The following is a 16796-nucleotide window of genomic DNA, read 5'->3' as shown; positions in this document are numbered from 1 at the left end:
AATTTCTACAAAGTGGTCCTGTTGAATTATTAGAAATTGTAATGAGCAAAGAATTTCTAGTCTCTGTTTAGACCAGGATGACAGAAAGCATTCTACTTTTAGCAATTGCACGTTGTCTATTGTGAACTGCAGGTGACAACCTGTGGTGTTCGGTTTTTACCTTCCTTGGGTCCGTCTTGCAGCAGATGACCGTCTGTGGGACATTTTGGCTTCGCTGATCTGCCCCTTTACTATATTGGATGGATGTTGTAATCCAAAAATGCTTTGTCAGTCCTGCTATTTGGGATCAGAGGAAATGTAACTGTAAGGATTGTTGGACGGAAGACTATAACGTTCCGGGTAGTGGGATTGTTTGGTTTTCTTTGGTTCAGTCACTCTCCTTGGCCTAACCTACCTCACAGGGTTATTGTCAGGACAAAATAGTTGGGGTAGGGAAGAACCTTGCATGGTTTTACGAGAAAGAACCATCCCATAGTGATTTGCGGTCCTCCTTTTATTATAATGCATTATATTTTTATGCCAATAAAGACGTAGGTACGTATGCATGTATGAGTTGGAATGCTATTCCGAGTAAATGATAATAAATAAAACCACAACGACAAATAGCGGGTAGTCATAGCAACTAGAAAGTTGTGAACTTTTAAAAAGTCAGTTGGGAACCGGAATTGCCACACGCAACCGTCAACCGCTCTAAAAAAAATCCCACCTTCTCGGTAGATAGCGCGAGAGTGTGGGCTCAACCAGCCGCACTCAGATATAGTCGATCAGTGGCGTGGACTTGCGGCGACGATTAATTCGGCGCTCGCTCGAGGAAGCGGGGCAGAGGGCGAAGCTCAGCGGAGCCGCCGCGCGATGATGGCGGCCAACCAACCTCCTCCGCCCAAGCCCTGGGAGAATCGGCGCCTGTGAGTTGTGGGGCGACGAGTGGTGGGGCGGGGGAAGAAAAAGCAAACCTAACTAGCAAAACAAAACCCTAAACACAGGTAGCACTCCCGCTGTCAATCGTTGGATCAAGGGAGCTGCAGTCGCCCCCACTCCTGGGTGCAGCCCTCTCTCCTCCCATGCCTCCTACTTGACGGGGGGTCGGGGGGTCTGTGTATGTATTTCTTACTTTTGTGGAGGATGTTCCTTCTTTATTCCTATTAGGGGCTGCTTCGACACAGTGGCTGGCCACACACGCCCACATCACAGTCTTCTCCCAAACGCCCCATGTATGGATATAGAGGAGGAGAGGGAAGCAATGAAGAATCTTTCGCTTTTGCAGACCTGCCCCCTCCCCGAAACTTTGCTTCGTAACTTAAAGCCAGCCTGGTTCATTAAGGAGAATGGAGGACTGCTGAATGCAAGTTCGATCGTGTGTGTGTTACGTGCCTTCAAGTGGTAGTACCTGGGTTAAATCCTTGTTCAGCTGAGCCAGGAAGTTCGAGGACAGTCACGAGACTATCCAATAATAAGCGCTTCTGAACCCCCTGACTTCAATGGATTTAGGACTCTGTAGGATTGGACTTTCACCCCCTTAGCTTGGCGTCGCTTGACAGTTGTGAGGAAGAAAATGGGGATGGGGTTAATAGACTGCTCTGAGCTGTTTGGAGAAAGGGTGGGGTGAAAATGTAGTAACCTGTTGGAGGGAGCAGGGAGAGCACTCTCTATCTACAGGCTTCTTCTCCTTATCCTTCCACCACCACATTTCCAAAGGACATTCTGTTCCATTGATGGTTTTGGTTTCCACACCCTTGGTGGGAGGAGGAGCAGAATTTTCAGTTAATAAGCTGCTGTTAATATAATGAAGATAGTCTTCATGGTGAGACTTGTGATGCCTGTAAACAGTAATATATGTGTGTGTGTGTGTGGCATATGTGTTTATGCACTGAACAGAAGTTGAGGCCACACTGAACAAGAGGTGCCACAAAACTTCTTCTTCTTCTTTTTTTGCTGTAAACTGTCCCTCTGGAATTGTTTGTGAAGACCTAAGTTTTCTGTTAGAATATGACCAGCAGTTAATAATTGTAAGGCTTTTGTAAGTGAATTAATGTAATCTGTGATGGAAGAGCCTCCAGTCAAGTTGTTAGACTTGTTCTCATGGTGCTCTTTGTGTGTGGTGGGGGAGGGGGGCAGTATTGGCATGCATAGACCAAAAGTCCATACGGATGATGTTCTCTAATTTTGCAATGCAATTTATGCAGAGTTACGCCAGTCAGAGCTCATATATTTTGAGGTTTATTTTCACTAATTTATATACAGGATTACATTGTACTCTGTAGGCTGTGAACTGAAATGCTGAGATGTTCTTGAAAGCTAAACAGTCCACTGCACCACAGTCTTTTAGTTTTCCTTTTTTGTCTGCTATCTCCAAGTGTGTTCCAACATACATGATAATTTTTTGCTCCAGTAAAATCACAAGTTGATTCATGCATTCAGTTGCAGTTATTATTGATCTTATCATTTTCCCTGCCTCACATTTCTCTTCCCTACCTTCATCAAACTGGGTGTGTTCAGTAATGTTGATCATGCTTTCCTGGATAATTAAGGTCCTAGGATTGATCAGTATAGGTAGTTTCTGGTGACTTGAATTTAATAACCGGTGCCACCTAAACATGACTCACCTTCCATAGTTTTTTGGGGGTTGGATTTGATGGCCCTGATTATCTCTTCCAATTCTATGATTTAATCTTTTACGGCTTGTTATCCAAGCACTATTTCCTTATGATCATTTGTAAACTAAAGAGCAGCTACAGAGGGAAGAGAAACAAACAGCTTTTGGGTTGGGTCCAGACAACCTTTCTGCTCAGTCTCACCCTGTTCTGCCCCTTACTGCAGCCCCCATCACACATTGTCCCCCTTCTGCTGCTTAAAGGTGACCTCTTCCTTTTTCACCAGCAGAAAAGGTCACTGAATCCAACCCTTTGAGAGGCAACTGAGATGCTAGCTTTGTGAATCCCTAAAATAACCATGAATTTTCTGTACAAAATGTTGTTAGATGTATAGAATTATGTATTTCCTTATTTATGCTCACAGTGATCCCATGAATTACATCCTTATTCCAGATTAATCAACAGCCATTCTGGGACAACTAGGCTAGGAAGCTGTACAAAAGTTACTTTCTTTCATGCCACAAAATATCTGTGCATGTCACATATTTCATATAAGTGACATTATATTTCATCATAGCATTGGCATGCATAGGTGGAGCAGGCTAATTAAAGTTTCTGTGGAAAGTCACATTTGTGCACCTGTTTGCAAGGTTGTATCATTACAGTTTTGAAGGTAAACAACTGAGGCCCAGCCATCATATTTTTGCCCAAATAACAACATAGTGCAGGTGTTACTTGTGTTCAGTACTCTGATTCTTCCAGGCAATCAATCCAGTACTTCCAGACTAGTTTAGCTTTTAGTATCAGGCACTTGGTGTAATCTGCAGGAGGCGAAATGGAGATGTGCATTGCACAACTAACCTTTGAAATGAACTTGCAACTCAGCTTTACTGGATGTTCCCTTGTTGCATACAGTCAGTCAAATAGCCTTGTTTACTTGAAGTAAGTCCCACTGAGTGAAGTGAGATTTATTCTCAAGTAAAAATCAGTTGCTGTTTGTAGTTAAGCTCCCTCTGATCTTTTCACTGCAAGGTCGCAGATCTGCTGTCCTCTAATATTTCGGAGCCTTTACAAAAAGAAGTTTTCTTCATGCATGTGTATAAAGTTTGCCAACCAAAGACAGTACTCCATAATATCTGACTAGCAGTGCAATCCTAAGAAGAATTATACCTGGCTGACATTATTTTTTTATTGCACTTCCAGTCAACTCCAGCCCATGACAATTTATGACTCAGTAAATCCTATTAGACTTGCATGCCACTGTGCATCATAACTACCCTCTGTAGAATCTGTGTCTTCCAAACCAGTCTGCATAGAATTGCAGCCAAGGTTTATGAAACTCTGGAGCTTCAGATCTGAATTCTTATTTCAGGGTGTCTAGGGCATCTTTCCCCCCCCCCTAAAATCATTGCATTTGCCTTATAATAAAATCTGTGATCTTCCTCAAATGAAATTAATGGAACAAATAAGTCCCTCTTGGCTTTCATTTTCAGTTTTCATGAGAAGAATTGGGAATTCACAATTCTCCATCCAAAGGGCACAAATGTGATAAAATCTGTGCTGTTGTCACAGCCAGCAGTTGTATAGTAACTATACCCTTTTCAGGATAAAGATGACACCAGATTTGAGAATTCATTCGCCATTTTCTGGCCTGTCTTTATTTTAGAATGCTCCACTTGGGTCCTGGTGCCATGAGGACAGAACTAGGTAGACACCAGGACCCAAGCAGAGCATTCTTGAACAAAGAAGGTCCAGGGAATGGGGAATGAATTCTCTAATCTGGTGTCATCTTTATCCTGAAAAGGGTATAGAAGGCCTGATAGGGGTCAATTAAAAATATTTTTTAAAAACTCAGTGGAAATTTGAATCTCTAAATGTTCAGTGGAATAAAATTGATGTTATTTGTCTGTGAAAGCAGACTAGGGGAAAATGTGCAGAACTTCCTGGTGGGCAGTATCCCTACACCAGAACCACCACAGAAAAGGTCCTCCTCCTGGTAGATGGCAACTTTAGTCCATAAATGGACTAAATCAAAGCAAAACCTCAGTAGTAGATCTTACGGCCAGAGGGCAGGGAGGCTTACAGTGGGAGGTGGGTTGCACCCAGACATGACTTAAAGTTTTTAAACCATGGCAGTTTATTCTTGTTCAAGTGCTAAAGATTAACGCAGATGTCTGTTATATATTAACCCTCTATAATATATTTCTGGGAGGTATTGTGTTGAGGGCCTCAGTGGAAAAGCTGCTCAAAAATGAACATTAAACATTTATTGTGTAAAAAGAACATATTTATAGTTTTTGAAGGCCTTCATTTTAACAATATTTCTGGTAAAGGATCCAGTTAAGAGGGATATGCATAAGCTTGATTGAAATGATCTTGTAAATATGCCAGGTTGTATCCTACTACTCTGCTCAGCTATGGCACATCCTGCTAATACCAAAGCTCTTCCCTCAGCAGCACATGCCATGTGCGATGGAACAGACTTTTCATAATAAGCTGAGTGAAATGGTAGGATTTAACTTAGAGTGTTTTGAGAAGTGCAAGACGGAGGATTACTCTAAACGTACAGTTGCGCTGTGTGTTAATAGCAGGTTTCTGAATTTTAGATCTGCTGATGTGACGGCCAACCAACTGACTCGGCCTGGACAACCCACCCTGACACGAGTGCCCCCTCCAATTTTGCCAAGGCCATCTCAACAGGCAGGAAACAGTACCCTCAATACTTTCAGACCAGCCTACAGCAGCTCTTTTTCTCCTGGCTACGGGACATATGGAAATTCCTTTTATGGGAGCTACAGCCCTTACAGTTATGGATATGGGGGTGTGGGCTACAACCGGTTTCGGATGGACGACATTCCTACCAGCAGGTTTGTTCAACAAGCTGAGGAGAGCAGCCGTGGTGCATTTCAGTCCATTGAAAGCATAGTACATGCCTTTGCATCAGTGAGCATGATGATGGACGCTACTTTTTCTGCTGTCTACAACAGTTTCCGAGCTGTTTTGGATGTAGCTAATCACTTCTCTCGTCTCAAAATACACTTCACAAAGGTGTTTTCAGCCTTTGCATTAGTCAGAACTATAAGATACCTCTACAGGCGGTTACAGAGGTTGCTGGGTATGAGAAACAATTCAGAGAATGAGGATTTGTGGGCAGAAAGTGAAGGAACTTTGGCTCGCATTGGTCCTGAGGACAAGGCTGCTAACTCTGCAAAATCCTGGCCTATTTTCCTGTTCTTTGCAGTTGTTCTTGGTGGTCCCTACCTCATTTGGAAGCTGTTGTCCACCTACAGTGATGAAGAAACAGGTAAAGGGTATTTTTCTGATGATAGAAATGGAAGCAGTGCGATAAGCATGATGTTTTCACCTGCAGAACTGCAGGGTAATAATCTGAAGTTAGATTGAGGTACTTAGTAAACTGATTTTTGCTATCCTGGAAACTGTCTAGCAGTCTTTTGGCTTAAAAGACAGATGAGGAAGTCTCCAGTTCTGGCTGCATGTTGCCTCCAACATGAACTCATGCGACAATGTTAGGCAGTCGACTTAGTAGTCCCAGCTTATAATTTTGTAATAAAGTCGGGGATATTGACATATCTTAGAGAGCTGTCAAGATTGTAACAAAGTAATATATGTAAAATGATTTTCAAGAGCAATATATTGTCATCTTTCAAGAGCAATGTATTATCATCTGCTTGTATGAAGCTTTCAAGTTATGCACTATTTTTCCTAATGCTGGCTATTTTTCCTTGACTCCTGAAATGTGTGTGCAAGGATGATTTTTGTGTAACATTAAATCACTGTATTTAACAGGTGTATAATCTCTGTGTGCCAAGCACGATGCTGTTTAATGACAGCAGAATGTATTGTCCAGTAGTCAGCTCAAACGTGCTTTCCACGTCTAATAGTCATATGGCTAGTTTTGCAAATAAATCCACATAAGTTACTGCCTTATGTGTTTATGCAAACCTCTATTGCTTGAGAAGCTTGGCAGCTGAAAGTAAAAAATCCCACTGAAGCATCCCTTCCTGGTTATCTAGGATGTTTCTTGCGTGTTATTTACAAGTTCATTTACTAGCCCTGGAGTTCACAAGTACGTCCTTTGTGACCTTACAAAACCAACTTTGGTAAAAACTGCCCTGGAGGCAACTTTACAATTGCTACAGATTACTAGGTAGACACTTTATTTATCCGGCTGGTATGAATGGTCTGGTACAAATGTAATACTGGTTCCCTGCACAGTGGAAATGGCAGTCTCAAGAATGTATGCTCACTCTTTCTCACATGTCTTGTGCAAATTCCGGAGGTGTAGCTAGCGGGGCAGAGCCAACAGTATAAAGCTAGAGCTGACCAGCCCCCGGTGCATTCTTTGATCCTGACCTCAGTGAAATTTGGACCAGTCTTTAAATTGCAGGCTTCCATCATGCAATTCAAAACTGGACTCAGGTGAGCTGAGGCCAGCATCAAACAGGCCCATGCTGTTCCTAAACTCCACATGGCGATCAGGGGCAGGGCGAGCCAGCTGGCCCCACTCTCGAACTCCAGGTGGAGATTGGGAGTGGGGTAAACTGGCTCTACTCCCAAACTCCACATGGAGATCGGGGTTGCAGTGCCCAGGGTGAGCCCCAGGTGCTGTTTTATAAAGCTGCAACCCTGTGTATAGCCTGAGATTATTCACATTATTCTCTCCTTTGGAGAAAAAATTATAATGGCAGCAGGCCCTAAAAAAGACTCAATTAGGAAATATTCTAAGTCAGTTCCTTTACCTATATGTATGGCAGGCATGCATGCGAAATGCAGATACTGCAGCAAAGAGGTGCAAGGCCTTGTGGCCTGAATGAAACTGGGGATAACTCACCACACAGTAATTTCCTAATTATCTATAGTTGTAATAGTATAACCAAATCAGTAATTTTTAATATAATTTTTAATGTGTATACGTAATCTGAAAGTTATTCTAAAAATGAAACCTTCATCTGGTTTTAAATATTAAGATTACAGCAGCAAGAATGAGTCAATATGTAGAAAACCATGATTTAAATCTTGTCTTACTAACTACTGATTTAAATTGTGATTTATACCCATTTGAAATCCATTCTGTTTTGTGGTTGGTGCCACATCCTGTGGCAGCCATTTTGAGATTCCTGTGGTGTTTCAGAATTCCAAAGGTGCTCAGAAAGGCTAAGAACCTCTGTTAGCCACTGCACGACTCTTTCAGACAAGAAGGCATTGTATTAATCCAGCTGAGCTATATTGTTTGTTTCACATATATTTGTTTCACACTTGTTCTATGGAACAGCTTCCAGTAACTGGGCAAGTGGAGAGGATGATCATGTTGTTGGGAGAGCGGAGTATGACTTCAATGCTGTTTCAGAGGAAGAAATGTCTTTCCGTGCAGGTGAAATGCTAACATTAGCACCTAAAGGTAAGGCAATTCTGAATTATTGTGCGTTTCCCCCATCTATCAGGGTCATGCTTTAAAATGAGTGAGACGTTTAGGAAAACTAGTTTTTGGCTCAATCTGAATATGTCATGAATTGTTAGGAAGCTCTGGAGGCAACTTGCTTAATCTCGGGGAACCATGTCTATGGAACCATGTTTCTCAACTGATCTTGGCAAAGAGAACTTATTGTCTTTGTTCTAAACTTCTGAGTCTTTGCATTTCAGACAGGCGAGTCTTTGCTTTCATCATTTATCTTGTGCCAGTATGAGTGTAGAACAGGGCTACTGCCAATAATTTGATTGGCTATCTCAAGGCAAGTATATGGATTTCAGCTTTTCTTTTTCTGCAGCTCCTGGCCATGTGCATCTTGTCTTTCCCTCTTCTGGGTATTCCTTCTCCTTTCAGATTTCTTCCTCTGGCTTTTCCCCTTAGGTCTACAGGGTTGCTGAAGTCTTTCTGTCCTAGTATTAGTCTCCATACCCCCTCTCCTCCCCATGTTTGCTGTCTCGATGATCTTCTGTTCTGTTGCCTTTTGAATCCCCTGCCTCTTCCTTTCCTTTCTTCCTTCTAAGTCTTTCTGCCTGCCTTGTCTCTTTCCGGGACAAGGTCAGATTTCAGCCAGTGAGAGCCAGAGACCCTTTCACCTGACTTTAGGTCAGATCAGCTATTTACTGCTGCAGGTTTGAGCATTATTGCAAAGTCTTTTGAAGCAATACAATATAAACCTTGACACTAGATTAAAATAAAACTTATTTTAGTTTTCGTGGCTGCTTTGAGCATATGGTATTTGGAGAGTGGCCATAGCTGAGTGAGCTGAGCATAGGCTTACAAGCAAAACACAATCCACAGCATCTCAGGTTTTGGGGTTTCACCCAGAAGGAGTGACATGATGTGGTCACTATAATGTGGTCACTATAATGGCTGTGGTCACTATAATAACGCTTCATATGTTCAGTTCTGAACTTAAGGTCTTGTTCCAGGTATCCAATACTGAACTGTCTTATTTCTTCTGCTTTAATGTGTAACTCAAGGATTTGCAAAAAATGCTTTTCCGTGTGAAAAAATTGACAGTCGCTTCTGAATCCTTCCCATTTTTGTTGTGAGACCATGTATTCATAAAGTTTTATTAAATATTGACCTGTTGATCATTTAACTTGACCTAATCATTATATCTCGGGTATCCTTCAGATGGGTTTTCACTGTGTTTTGAAAAACCTGGGAGTCCTACACAAAATTAAACGGCATTGATCTTTGATCTTTGCTGAATTTTCCAAAAGCTTGGAGAATTTTCCAAATGCTTGGAGAACTCGGGTTTGGTTCAGTGGTCATAACGTACTGCTCAAAGAATAAGGATCCTGGGGGATCCTCTACTTTTGTGTGTTTTTGCCCTTGTACAGAGTGGCTGAGGAATTACTTTGCTTTTTGGAAACCATCCTTTGCTTTTCTGACCAGGAGACAAATGATTTCTTACACTTACCTGGTGAATCAGATTTTCAAACAATGGCTTATTCCCAGATTGGATTCCTGATTTTCAAAGAAAACACAAGCCATAGTTCGTCAGTTTGTGCATAATGGCAAACTGTGGGGTAGACTCAAAAGCAGGAGTGATTTATCAGCTTGTTGTGTATAAGGAGCAAATGGAGAGAGAGTGCATGATTCTGAATATCTTCCAGGCTAGATAGTGGAACGACACAGTCATTTATTTAGTTTAGTTTAATTTATTTATAGCCTGCTTTTCTCACCAAATTCAAGGCGGATTACAAAATATTTTAAAAATTCAGTCAGTGTGAGGCATCCAGCAAACAATACGCTAGATCTAGAATTACAGTATCAGAAAACATGCAAATAGAAAATTGTCTCAGTCATGTCATACCATGAACTCTGCAGAAAGTAGATTACAAAGGCAGTGCAGTGAAAGCAAAATGACACATACAACAATAACAGCAATAGGCTGCAATCCTATCCTGTATAGAGAAGTTCTCTCCTGGACTCTCCATTATGTTACAGTTCTACTCCCGTTATGAAAACACGCTGCTGAACATTTCTGCACAAATCAGAATATGCTGCTACGTTTGAACTAAGCCAATGTGTCAACATGCATGAATTCTGTTTGTAACTCAAAATTTATTTTTTCTTATCAGAACGGCAGCCCAAAATACGTGGCTGGCTTTTGGCTAGCCGGGATGGCCAGACAACGGGACTTGTACCAGCTAATTATGTCAGAATCCTTGGCAAAAGGAAAGGTAGGAGAACCCCGGAACTGGAGAAGATTACGGAGCATCAGCCAGTGTTTACCAGCACACCTTCAGTTCAAGGAGCTACAGCTGCTGACACTTTAGAAGAACAAGAAGCTGCCTTTGAGTCTGTGTTTGTGGAAACAAATAAAGGTCCTGGCACATCCGACTCTGCTGTGCTTGGTGAAGACAAACAGGATCTTTAATACATCTGAAGTTTTAACAAAGAGATTGGATTGTGCTTACCAGTAACATTGTAGGTAGCCATTGAATAGTGATGTAGAGGGACACTGTTGCTGACCATATCCAGGTGACTTGCTATTCAAACCTGGAAGAGATATAGCAAGCAACGTTATTGTCCCTAATGTTGTGCTTAGTAGATTTAATGTTGGATGGCTAAATTTGGTTAGCTAGTATCAGTGTTAGGATCTCAGGCTTGGGCAAGTGTTAGAATGAAGAATGTATGGCACCAGGTTTTTCTTGACCGAAGCAGCAATTCTTGCAGATTCTAGAGACAGCTGCATGTTTAAATTCATTCCCCCAGACTGAAGAATCCATTTTGATAGCTGTTGTGGTGGTGTATGGCAAGATCAAATGAAGCATGGTGTTCCCCAAGAGTCTGTAAGCATATTATGAGGATTTTTCTTCTTAATCTCAGTTTTTGTTGGGGAAAATTTCACAGATAAGGCTAACAATTGGAAAACTGTTGAGCGGGAGAGGATTTTAATGCCTCTTCTGGTATTAATCTCCTCCATAGCCTATCTTAGAATGAATGATAATCCAAAAATGGGAAGTACTAATTCTGATATTAAGTTAGTATCATGATTATTTTAAAAACAAAAGGTTTCTGTAAGGCTCTTTATCCTCAGTTTTCACTGCAAGACAATTAGCCTTCTCATAATTCTTAACAGCATCACTTCCATTCATTTCTGAGCAATTTGGTTTCCTGCAATAAATTACAATAGAGTTAATGCACGGTTTAAAGTAGCAGATCTGGTCGCTTTGCTAGAGGAAAGCTTGTAAAACCAGCTAGAGTTGCTAAACTGATTATTGTGCCGAGATACTAAGAGTTTGGAATAACGTTGACCTCTTTCTCTGTTTAAAAAAAATTGAGCAATGCAATGGTGTCTGGTAGAAAATGTTGAATTTCTTGTTTAATGTGATTAAAGTCACTGTGGGACAAGAGAATAAAAACCAGCCAAACCAGGAGAGACCAATCTTGAACAAGCATGCTCATCAGACACTGACAATTCATATTACTAGAAATTGACTTTCTGGGCAGAATTCCCTTCGTCAGAGATGGAAGGGAAATCGGGGTGACGGAAATATTGTAGAAAATTTAGGTAGTCTGTGTATCTAATACTTGAGATTTTAACTGGAGAAATCTTTCATTTTCCAGTCTGTTGAAAATTCAAAACAGGGAGACTTCTCAAATATATTTTCATTCTGGATTTTCTCACTTCTCATCCTTAACACTTACAGTTATTTTTTTCTACAAAAGTGTACTGAAGAACATTTAGTTAGGGGAAAAATCACTATTCACTCACTAATTTAAAACTTATTCCTGGTAATATTTACTTGGCAGTAAATTCCAATGCACTGGGTGGGATTTATTACCTTGTAAATCTGTTTGGAATCAGAGTTTTTATTTTACTTTGTACTTGTTGGAGTTTATTTAACAAATCACTGTGTCATACTATGCATATGATGAGGTAAGTATGCAAAGGGAATCTTGGCTCTGATCCTTTGTAGTAGCTTTAGTGGAGCCAGAATGAAAATGGTTATGGTAAATTAGACTAAAAGGTTTATCATGGAGTTGGATTAACTTGTGTAAGTCTATTAAATTTTGCTGAAACTTGAGTAAAGTGCATCTCTTATTCTGTGAATATAGCTTTTACACTGACACAAAAACAGAGATCAGTATGAATTAAATTGCTGATGTAGGCCCATTATGCATGGAATGCTTACCTCATGGCTCTTGGTTACACAGTGGGGTTGTAGTGGGGTCGTCTTGTGTTTCTCTGTTTACACACAAAGAGGCACCCCACTGCCTGCTGCATGGCTTGCCGGCTGTACTTTCCCAGGTCTGCCTTTCCTGGTTCTGTTAACTCCACCCATCAAAAGTCGCTCTTTGTCCATTCTCACAAACTGGAGATTGTGAGATCTTCCGTGCAGTGAGTGGGGGGCAGGGGGAGGGAAGGTGTCTGTAGCAGAAGCTCTGCCTCAAAGAGAATCTCCCTTCAGTGCAGGTCAGAGCACCAGTGTACAGTCAGCCACAGGCTCTGCACATTGGAAATAATGACACTTTGGGGTGCTGCAGGAGGAAGAAGTGAAGCACTTGCACTTTGCAAACAGAAATTGCCGATGGATTGAAGGCAGCACTGCTAGATGTATCTGGAACTATCAAATAAGTGCAATTTGAACATAACAGGACCTTGCACGACAGATTTAGTTGTGCACAGTAGATAATGGACATGAAAATTTGGAAATTTCTTAATTGTTGTGCCATAAATTACATCTCCAAGTCTGCTAATCTTTGCATGCACCACTGCTTTAAAATGAACCCATAATGAACATTGTAGGTATAGTGTATCTCATTCTGTGAGCAAGTAGAATGAGACCATGTTTACAGAACAGACTTTTGAAGTGGAATTTCATTCCCAATGATACAATTAAAAAATGACTATAGATAATGTTTCACTAAATATAGTGATTGCAAAATTTCAATAAAATCCGGGATTAGGATGCAACTGTTACATATCAAATTTTGTTGACTTGGTATTCGATAACAGTTTCATTTTTTAACTCTTTCTGATAACACAAAATTTGTTTGTACCAGTATCCTATATACTCAATACTCTATTGGAATAATCTACAAGATTTACGCCAAGTGTGTGTGTTTGTGTATATATATAAATTTTATTTAAATTGTTAACCCCAAATGAGATGGCATCAAGTTTTTTTCAAAGTGGCTTCAGATATGTAAGTGGCAGCCCCATCCAGGGGGGTGGGCACTGAAAGGGCTTCTGGAAGCACTGTGACCTCTTGCTGGCTCATTCACCCTCCCTGGGGCACTTACCCCAGCAGAGTGGGCAGACACGTTCAAACTTGGATGTTCAGGCCGTGGTGGGGCTACGGGGAGAGTGTGTTTCTGGGCGCAGAGCTAATGTTAATAGACTCCCAGGGTTTAGGGCCGTTTGTGCAGTGCACTGGCCCTCAAACATACGTTCCCCCTTTGTAACATATGTTTTTTAAACCCTAGGGGGCTTTCCTGAGCTCCCTGTGCCACTGGAAAGTCCTATTGGAGGCAGTGGGGTGATGCTGCACTGGCAACTTGTCCCTCTACCTCTGAGTTTGGAAGGCTGGAAGTCAAATGGCTACATGTACTCCTACACCATGATGTTTTGTTCCAACAGCTAAGCAACATTTTAGCAAAATCTATTATCTTTTATTCTTTCATGTATGTGTGTGTAAGTGCCATCAAATTGTTTCTGACTCGTAGCAACCCTAGGAATCCTATTGTTAACTGCCTTGCTAAGGTCTTGCAAACTGCCTTGCTAAGGCCTTGCTTCCTTTGTAAAGTCAATCCATTTTATGCCGAGTCTTCCTCTTTTCCTGCTGCCTTCAACCTTGCATAGCATTATGGTCTTTTCCAGTGACTCTTGTCTTCTCATTATGTGACCAAAGTATAACAGCCTCATTTTATTTTAGCTTCTAGGGACAGTTCAGGCTTGATGTGATCTAGAACCCACTGATTTGTTTTTTGGGTGGTTCACGGTATTCATAACATTCCAGCACCACATTTCAAAGAAATCTACTTTCTTCTGACAGCTTTCTTCATTGCCTAGTTTTCACACCCATACATAGTAATAGTAATGCCCTCTTCCCTTTTTGGAAGAACTGTATAATTCCCGCTGCCTAAAGAAAGTTCGGAATATTCTAAAGAACCCTCCCCATCCGGCATACTCTCTTTTTGAAATGTTACCATCTGGCAGACGATATAGGATTATAAAAACAAGGACAAATAGGCTTAGAGACAGCTTCTATTCTAGAGCTGTGGCTATGCTGAACTCCATGGTTTCATGTTGATGTGTTTGGGGCTGTGCAGGGATGGGTGGAGGAAGGAGAATGTGAGGGTGGGGTGTGAGGTCTGAAATAGTGTGCATCGGGGAATGCTTGTAAATTTCGTTGTGTGTGCACAATGACAATAAATGCTTCTTATTTTTATTCTTAGTAATAGGGACTTACTTAACTTTATATTAGTTGCCAGTGACTTATACTTCAGAATCTTTTCTAGCTCCTTTATGACTGCCCTTCCTAGTCTCAATCTCCTTTATAGCTGCATTTTTCTTTTTGGTTAATGATGGATCCAAGGAATAGAAAGTCTTCAACAACTTCAATTTTTTCATTGTCCACCCTAAAATTAATTCTCTAGCTGTCATAATGTCTTCTTGATGTTCATTCTGTATGGACCTGATTTGGCACTTTCTCCTTTAACTTTCAGCAATAATTGTTTCTTTGTTATTTTTTGCCAGTAATATAGTTGAACATAAACAAACAACACATTTCCTTGAATTACTGTTCACTGTATTGTTGAAGGAGGGAACTTGGTTTCCCTATGAAACAAGTCTTATTTATGCGGGAATTCTATCAAATACATATGAACTGAATATTTATACGTCATCGTTGGATTTTTTTTGGCTATCAATTTATTGGTTATATTGATGCACTGAATGAATATTTGTCTATTCATTGTGATATATTTATTATAACCATATTTTGTGGATTCTTGTATTTTCATATTGTTCTATGATAGATGCAGTTATTATTAGGTTAATTGCTGTCTTATACTGATAGTGGTTGTGTTTGTATTTGCACCTCACTGTAATAAATGGTAGCTCACTTTCCTTCATGTGGTAACTTTTAGAATAGTGTTTTGTTGTTTGTTTATGTTTGATAGTTTTTCCCCACTATATTGCTCTGTCGATTTTGCCAGTTATATAGTATCATTAGTATTTCTCAAATTGTTAATGTTGCTCCTGACAATTTTCACTACACACCATCTGAAACTAATCCAGCTTTCCTTATGAAATATTCTGCATACGGATTGATGAGGTAGGAAGATAAAATACATCTTTGTCTAACACCTTTGCCAAACTGGAAACTATTCTGTTTCTCCATATTCTGTCCTAAGAGTAGCCTCTTGTCCAAAAGTACAGGTTGCATACCTGTGGCACACCCATTTCTTTTAATACCAGCTATAGTTTTTCATGATTCAGACACTGAAAAGTTTTGCTGTAATCTGTGAAACACAAGCTGATTTACTGCTGAAATTTTCTTGTACACCAGTAACCAAGCAAACTTGCAATGTGATCTCTAGCGTTTTCTCCTTTTCTGAATCCAGCTTGAACATCAGGCATTTCTTATTCCATTTATGGTAGCAACCTTTACTGTAAGGTTTTTAGCATTACTTTACTTCCATGAGAAATTAATACAGTGGTCCAATAGTTGCTACAGCCTTTGACATCTCCTTTTTTGGGAATTGGAATGTAAATTGACTGTTTCCGATCTGTGGGCCATTATTTTCATATTTGGTTGACATATTCTTGACGACATTATTTTCAGATTTGTTGACATATTATTGACAAGATATCGCTGTGGCTCAGGATAGCACTACTCCTGGTGATATCCATCTACTCCTGGTGACTTGTTTCTCCCACTTGCTCTCAGTGCCACTTTCACTTCATTTTCTAAAACTGTAGATTCTTCAAAAGTTTCTTCTCGGAAGGAATGTGTCATCCTTTCATCTCTTCTGTATAGTTCTTTAGTGTATTGTTTCCACCTTTATTTTGTCCTGTTCAGTTAATGTGTTTCCATGTTGATCTTTCAGCATGTCTAGCCATGCTTTAAATTTCTCTTTGCTTTCTTGGATCTTGAGGAACAAATTTCCTGTTCCTTTTTGTTGTTGTTTTCTTCCTTTTTTTACACTTGTTATTAAAATAGCTCTCTTTGGCTCTGCTCGCAAGTCACTGGAATGCTGCATTTAGACTTGATTCTATTTCTGTCTTACTTTTGCTTCTTGTCTATATTTAGCAATTGCAACAATTTTCTTTGTCATCAATTGAGACGTTTAATATTTTTTAGCTATAGGAATACCCTTTGTTCATTATTCCCTGATAATATCTCAACACATAGTTCTTCTGGTTTACATTCATTTGAACTTAGCAATGCAAATCTGTTCTTTGCATGGTCTTTTAACTCTTCAGGAATGTTGCTTAGATTATATTTTGGCACTATAAATGTTCTAATGTTTCCCTTCAGCTTTAGTCCAATTTTTGATATGAACAGCTCATGGTCTGTACCACAGTCAATTCCTGGTCTTGTTTTAACAGAGAGAATTGAGCTTTCTCCATCTTCTGCTTCTGATTATGTACTCTATTTGATTTCTATACTGGCCATCTAGTGATGTCCATGTATGCTATAGTTTGTTTGGGTATCTGAAGCATGTGTTTGCAATGAACAAATTGTTGTCCT

At 40.3% G+C, this 16796-nt stretch overlaps 1 protein-coding gene across 1 annotated transcript; it reads left to right on the top strand.

Annotated features, from left to right (window-relative positions):
• The first annotated feature begins 778 nt into the window (after positions 1–778).
• Positions 779–12122, top strand: PEX13 (peroxisomal biogenesis factor 13). The gene is made up of 4 exons (XM_048517820.1): positions 779–905; positions 5198–5895; positions 7885–8010; positions 10170–12122. Exons 1-4 carry the CDS (start codon positions 853–855, stop codon positions 10466–10468), a joined length of 1176 nt encoding a protein of 391 aa, XP_048373777.1. The 5' UTR covers positions 779–852; the 3' UTR covers positions 10469–12122.
• The last annotated feature ends 4674 nt before the right edge of the window (positions 12123–16796 follow it).

Source organism: Sphaerodactylus townsendi, linkage group LG01 (genome assembly GCF_021028975.2).
Source record: "Sphaerodactylus townsendi isolate TG3544 linkage group LG01, MPM_Stown_v2.3, whole genome shotgun sequence".
NCBI lineage: Eukaryota > Metazoa > Chordata > Lepidosauria > Squamata > Sphaerodactylidae > Sphaerodactylus > Sphaerodactylus townsendi.
Note: the sequence above shows the minus strand (reverse complement) of the source record. Positions and strands in the feature narration are given on the sequence as shown.